Source organism: Aplysia californica, unplaced genomic scaffold, assembly GCF_000002075.1.
Source record: "Aplysia californica isolate F4 #8 unplaced genomic scaffold, AplCal3.0 scaffold00066, whole genome shotgun sequence".
Lineage (NCBI taxonomy): Eukaryota > Metazoa > Mollusca > Gastropoda > Aplysiida > Aplysiidae > Aplysia > Aplysia californica.
This window is the reverse complement of record NW_004797336.1, coordinates 1,353,600-1,359,563: the sequence shown is the minus strand read 5'-3', so window position 1 is coordinate 1,359,563 and position 5,964 is coordinate 1,353,600. Positions and strand designations below refer to the sequence as shown.

General features: G+C 41.1%; 2 protein-coding genes across 2 annotated transcripts in view; both read right to left on the bottom strand.

The window, feature by feature from the left end:
• The window catches only part of LOC101859467 (MAM and LDL-receptor class A domain-containing protein 1), a gene marked incomplete in the record, with an annotated part of 10,104 nt that extends 8,674 nt beyond the window's left edge, over positions 1–1,430 (bottom strand). The window contains 2 exon segments of the mRNA XM_005093614.3: positions 155–426; positions 1,255–1,430.
• Positions 1,431–3,974: 2,544 nt separating this feature from the next.
• The window catches only part of LOC118477330 (MAM and LDL-receptor class A domain-containing protein 1-like), a gene marked incomplete in the record, with an annotated part of 11,408 nt that continues 9,418 nt past the window's right edge, over positions 3,975–5,964 (bottom strand). The window contains 1 exon segment of the mRNA XM_035968532.1: positions 3,975–4,360. Coding sequence (XP_035824425.1) covers positions 4,008–4,360 — 353 coding nt within the window.

Genomic DNA, 5,964 nt, shown 5'->3' with positions numbered 1-5,964 from the left:
GGAGGAGGAGGAGGAGGAGGAGGAGGAGGAGGAGGAGAAGGAGAAGGAGGAGAAGGAGGAGAAGGAGAAGGAGAAGAACTGAAAAATTATAAAAATTGTTTTTCAATTATAGTTTATAGAGGGAACATTAACATCACATAATATTGAAACTCACGTAGAAGTTATCACTGTATGAAACTGGAACGCTGCCCTTGCCTGCAGAGCCAGAGTTTGATCCCCTTCCTCTGGGACTGTAACTCCAGACTGCGAAACGCTTGTCTTCCAGGAAAGACACGAGAGCGACGTCCAGAGTGCCAGGGTCAAGGCCGGTGAAAAAGAAGTTGAAGGACACGCAACCATCTCTCCTGGCAGGGAAGATCGGACTCCACAACTCCGCCTTTAGTCCGTCGCTTTGTCCGGACGGCAAGACCGCCACAGCCAAGTGACCTAACGGGAATAAGGAGTTACATTAACTTAATATATTACATTAGCTTTGCTGTTGTTTTTGGGGGTTTTGGTTTTATTTTTGGTTTTTGTCTTTTCTTTGTTGTTGTTGTTTTTCTTTTTTAGAGGGAGGGGTATGTTTTGGGGGTGGAGGTGGTGGAGGTGGTGGAGGTTGGTTTTGGGTGAAGGTTGTTTGTTTGTTTGATTCGTTGGTTGGTTTGTTTGTTTTTAGTTGTTGTTGTTTTTTATTTAGGGGGTGGATATTTTTTGTTTGTTGTTTTTTTTTCTTGGGGGAGGGATTGGGGGGTGACTAGGGATAGGTCCATTTCTGTCCGTTCCTGTTTTCGGGTTTTTGTTTTTCTATGTTAAATGTTTCAAATATTTTTGAGAAATGATGGAATCATGATATTGATGAGCGATCTCCTGTCCCTTAATTAAGTATTTTTCCTTCAACTGTCAACTGCCTTCTTCAGGGGTCTATTTGCTTGTTACTCTATCTGTCTGTCTATCTGCCTGTCTTTTTCTCTGTCTCTCTTGTCTCTGTCTCTGTCTCTGTCTGTCTCTCTTCTCTCTTTCTCTCTCTCTTTCTTTATCTCTCTCTCTGAACACACACACACACACACACACACACACACACACACACACACACACACACAAACACACATAAAAACACACACACTAGATCTAGTATATGTTGTTGTTGTTGTCGCTGCTGCTGCTGTTTTTATTGCTCTTATTGTTGTTGTCGATGTATTTTCTTGGTATTAAAAAAGAATTGCTTGTACAACAGTCAGTGTGACTGATACTTCTATGCATTTCCCTCTTACCAACCTTTTGCAGTGTGTAACGAGAGATCAACAGTTGGTAAGAATCGTGAAAAGTCCGGATCAGAAGGCGTTGTGACGACCCAGTCAAAGTCATTTGAATGATCATTGTGGTACAAGTCCAAGCCTTGTTCGAAACCTGTGTATTCTGGAAACAGTAAAAAAAAATACAATAAAACAAATATTTAGTGGGGGGGGGGGGGGGCTAACATTTTGATAACAAGCTCCATATACCGCTCGGAAGATTACAAAAAAGAAAAAAGGAGTGAAGCATTTTTTTTCTATCTTTTTTCCCTTCTTAGCCAGATGTGCTGGAAGGGGACTAAATGTCCCTAAACTGAAATGCATTCAGCCTTATGGATGAACGTCAGAAACATGTAGATCTAGATCTAGATCTAGATCTAGATTTATATCATATAAATCTAGATCTAGATCTAGATCTAGATTTATATCATATAAAACAAAAACATGCCATTTCGAAGTGACGCTTGGCCCCTTTCCAAGAAAAGAAATCAGGTAGCTGTTTGTGAGACTGGGTAAAAGAACATTGATACAATAACCGCCATTTTGTACAAAGAAAAAGTAAGACAAATATACTGACGAGCAAAAGAAAGTGGGCACCGTAGGTTTTCTGCCTAATTTACGTTCTTTAACCGTAGTAATGCCTTCTTGTAAATGAATTTTGAAAGATGGGAAAGAGTTCCGTAACGAGCGACCACCCAAAGGGGTAGGGATAAGGGTAGGGGTAGGGTTAGGGGTTGGGTCAGGGTCAGCATTAGGTCTCTTCTATATTGTGTTTGTTGGGGTGGTCTCTCATTACGTAAGCCCTTCCCCAAAAAAAGCTAAGGAAAGATTAAAAAGCATACCTTTTATTAGGAACTAATGACATAAATCCCAGAATGAGTAACTCCCACCAGCATTGATGACCGCAGTGCGTCTCTGCATCCTTGACTGCACAATTTGTTAGATACATTGTTGGGGGATAGTATTCCAAGCATCAATTAATGATTCTTACAGTTGTGGGATTGTCGTTGGGGGTGGCAGAAGGCCGTGAATTTCTTTGTCCATCTTGTCCCAGAGGTGCATTGTTCTGCTGGAACACGAGATTGTTCCTCAAGCGAGCCAGGTAAACGACATAAGGTGTGGATGGAGGACGTCATTGATATATCTCTGGGCAGTCAGATTACCGTCGATAATTACCAGATCGGATTTATCAGTACTGGTTATGGCCCCATACCACAATGCTACGCTGATCAGCAACAGCACTGACACACTGAGGTAAATAAGGTTCATGACATATCCTGTAGATTTTCTGCCTTCCATCGTTGCGATCCAAACGAAATCTGGACTCGTCAGAAAATACTCTATTCCACTGCCGGTTTAGCCATCGCCGGTGCAAACGCACCCAGTTGAGTATATCATGACAGTGCCATTGGAGAAGTTGAGTGCATCGAGCTTGGTCTCGGGCTACGATACCGTGGGCTTTTAAGCGTCGACGAACGGTGAAGCGGCTGATTGGTTTATGCCCAGACCATTCTGTCAGTTTTAGTGTGTAACTCCGATCCGATTGTCTCCAACAGCAGTAGCAGCGCGAGAACGACCAGACCTCGGGGTGTCACTAACTGTACCACTTGCTTGGAACCGTATCCTTAGCTTTTGGATAGTATCTCTCTTCACATTGAAAGCTCTAGCGACAGAATAAACCGTTACATTAGCTCTCAGAGTTTGATGACATTGCACAACACTGAGACGATGCATCGTATGAAACAAGATTGTAGGAAAGAATAAACCCAAAACTTTTGACAGCCTTTTCGCTGACACAAGTTTAAGTGTGTAACGCAAAAAGAATAAAAGTAAAGGCATTGTAAAATTTTAAGGAAAAACGAGAAAACACGTTTTTGGCCACACATGTTGTGAACACTTTTTCTAACAACAAAATATACAAATGTTGTACTGACCGACTTTCTAAAGTGACCCAAGCTCAGAATGTCAATCCCCAAGTCAAAATTCGCAAGACTACTCACACCTCACGGATTTGAAAACTGCCCACTTTCTTTTGCTCGCCAGTACAGAAAGAAATAATTGAAAGTTGGAGAGAGAGAGAGAGAGAGAAAAAAGTAGAATTTACCAGTGACACCCTCTAATCACTCGCTGAAAGTTGTTTTGGACATTATGCCCTAAAGGATAGACCTCGCCAGAATACCTGTGCCTGAGATTGGAGTAATCATTTTTAAAGGTCGCACCTGCTTCAAGTGCGCTGTACCTCTGTTCTCCATTAACCCAAGCACACACCCCCCCACCCCATCCCCCATCCTCTCCTCCCTCATTTCAACCTCACAATCTTCTACACACCGGCCTCAGAAATGTTAGGCCTCTATGAGCTCACTGACGACTTCAACAGAATACTTACCTGGGTAAATACATTCCCCGTCTTCAAAGTTTAGGTCATCAAAGGCCACCGTTGCTGTCTTTTCGGATACTGTTGCCACTTCCATGTACACCTTGAAGATAAGATAGATAGATAGATAGATAGATAGATAGATAGATAGATAGATAGATAGATAGATAAACTCTCTTTAAAACGAAAATATTACACAAGATTTTACATTCTGATTTAATTATGCTTTGTCGTATTTTTTATTTATTCGAATAACATGAAAGTGCTTTTTTCGAAAAATGTCTTTACTCTTAAAGTATAGCCTCTGTAATTATAGCTCAATCTTTTGAAAATGAAACGAAACGACAAAGAGAAGGTACCTTTTAAAACTGTCCAAATATTATTGAAAAGAGGCCAAAAACATAAGAAAAAACCTGGCTGCCGCGATGACTCACCACACTTGACTTCGGGGATACGAGAGTTACTTCCCCTTTGCTCCAGATTCCCTGTAGTTGGTTTTGTTTTCCCCACACCACTTGTTCCTTGGCGTCCTGAGGTCCCAGCATCGACACGGACAAAGACACGTCAGCACCTCGAGATATGAAGTAGTAGAACCGGAAACAGGTGGGGCCCTGGAAGTTGAGCTGAGGACTGACCGTACCTGCGCTGCGTTTTGGCAAGGCCTCAGTTTCGTGGAATGTCTCGAGCGCCGGCATGTAAACGTAGTAAAACTGTCCTGGATGAAAGGTAAGAAATTACAGAATGTGTGGGTATTTTAGCTTTGTTTTGTTTTCATTTTGTTTTGCCTTTTTTTGTTTTGCTTTGCATTGTTTTGTGGGTTGTTGTTTGGTTTTTTTGCTTTGTTTTGTTTTGTCTGTTTTGGTTTAGTTTGATTTGGTTTGGTTTGGTTTTTGGAAAGAGGAAAATATATCAACTCTTTCTGACATTAACTAAATAGTACACAGAAGTGTTTATAGATTACACTTGAAGTAAATTATAAATTCTACCAAGCAGAGCACACAGTCATAAATCCAAACATTGTAACAGCAAAAATGAGACAAGGCCATTTCTTGTCATATTAGTTGTTGAGTTCCCCCGGGTCGAATAAAGCTATGAAGTCCCTGCTTATTCAAGAGAGGTGGAAATTAGGATACTTAATGCTTTACGCCCCTATACAGACAGAACTTAAATGATTAAGAAGTGAAAAAGGTACACATCCTCGCGAACTCAATACAGTATATTTCCCATGTGGGAAGCTTACTCTTGTCTTGTCTATTGAGTGAAATAGCAAATATCCTGACCTTCACAATACACCCACCCCCCGGGGGCGGTGCCACTGAAGTGTCTTTAGGCCATTCTCAAAGGGGGACATTTACTTATTCTTATGCAAAGTAAAATTGTAAATGGGTTGATTCAACAATGTCATGCTCATAACTGTGCCTGAACTGCATCAGGGAACTGATGCTTTTTCTTTCCTAATCCTTACTATCGTCATTTTTCCTCTACTTCTTTTATACGTTTGTCACACTCTTGTGCTCTGCTATTTACGGGGTGCCTTGATAGTCGAAGCAGATGTGCTGTTGAAGCTAAAGAGGTGAGCAGAGTAAGCCCGATTCCTTGTAAACACTTCTCTGTTGACATCCACCCCTTTGCACCCATATGACCTTATGCAGTTGCAAGCGTCGTAAAACCTTTACCAAAAAAATAATAAACATCACAATACAAAGACCAGTACTCGGGTTTTCACAGAATAAATGAACAAATGAGCTAAGCTAGATTTGTCTAATTGGTTCTTCATGAGATGAGGCGTAACAATGACATTTGCCTCAAAATCATAGATCTCATAAACTAAATTCTGTAACGAACGACTTTATACGTACGTCAAAAGATTGGGCACGTCCTTAGCTTTCCTTTGATCTATATATAATTGTACTGACTGATTTTCAGTTGCTGCTTTAAACTTGTTCGTTCCAACCCGTTAGGAAGAAGAGTGTTGACTCTTCTTGCTCTGGTCTTTTTTCAATCGCAAAAAATGAACGTTCGTAACAAGCCCCCAAGGACAAATTCTATGGTAAGAAGAGCAGGTTTATCAGCATTTCTCATCAGCACACACACTGCCCTTTATGACCAACGCCGCGTCCGGGAGAGATTATCATCATCATCAGTTTTTTTGGACGAGTGAAGGTGACAGTGAGTATAATGACAATGGAGACGAAAAAGAGCCTCGCTTTCGCTCGAATATCTCTTCACGGAGTCCACCAGGCCCATTAAGGAAACAAAAACAAAAATCATCATCATCATCATCATCATCATCATCATCATCATCATCATCATCATCAT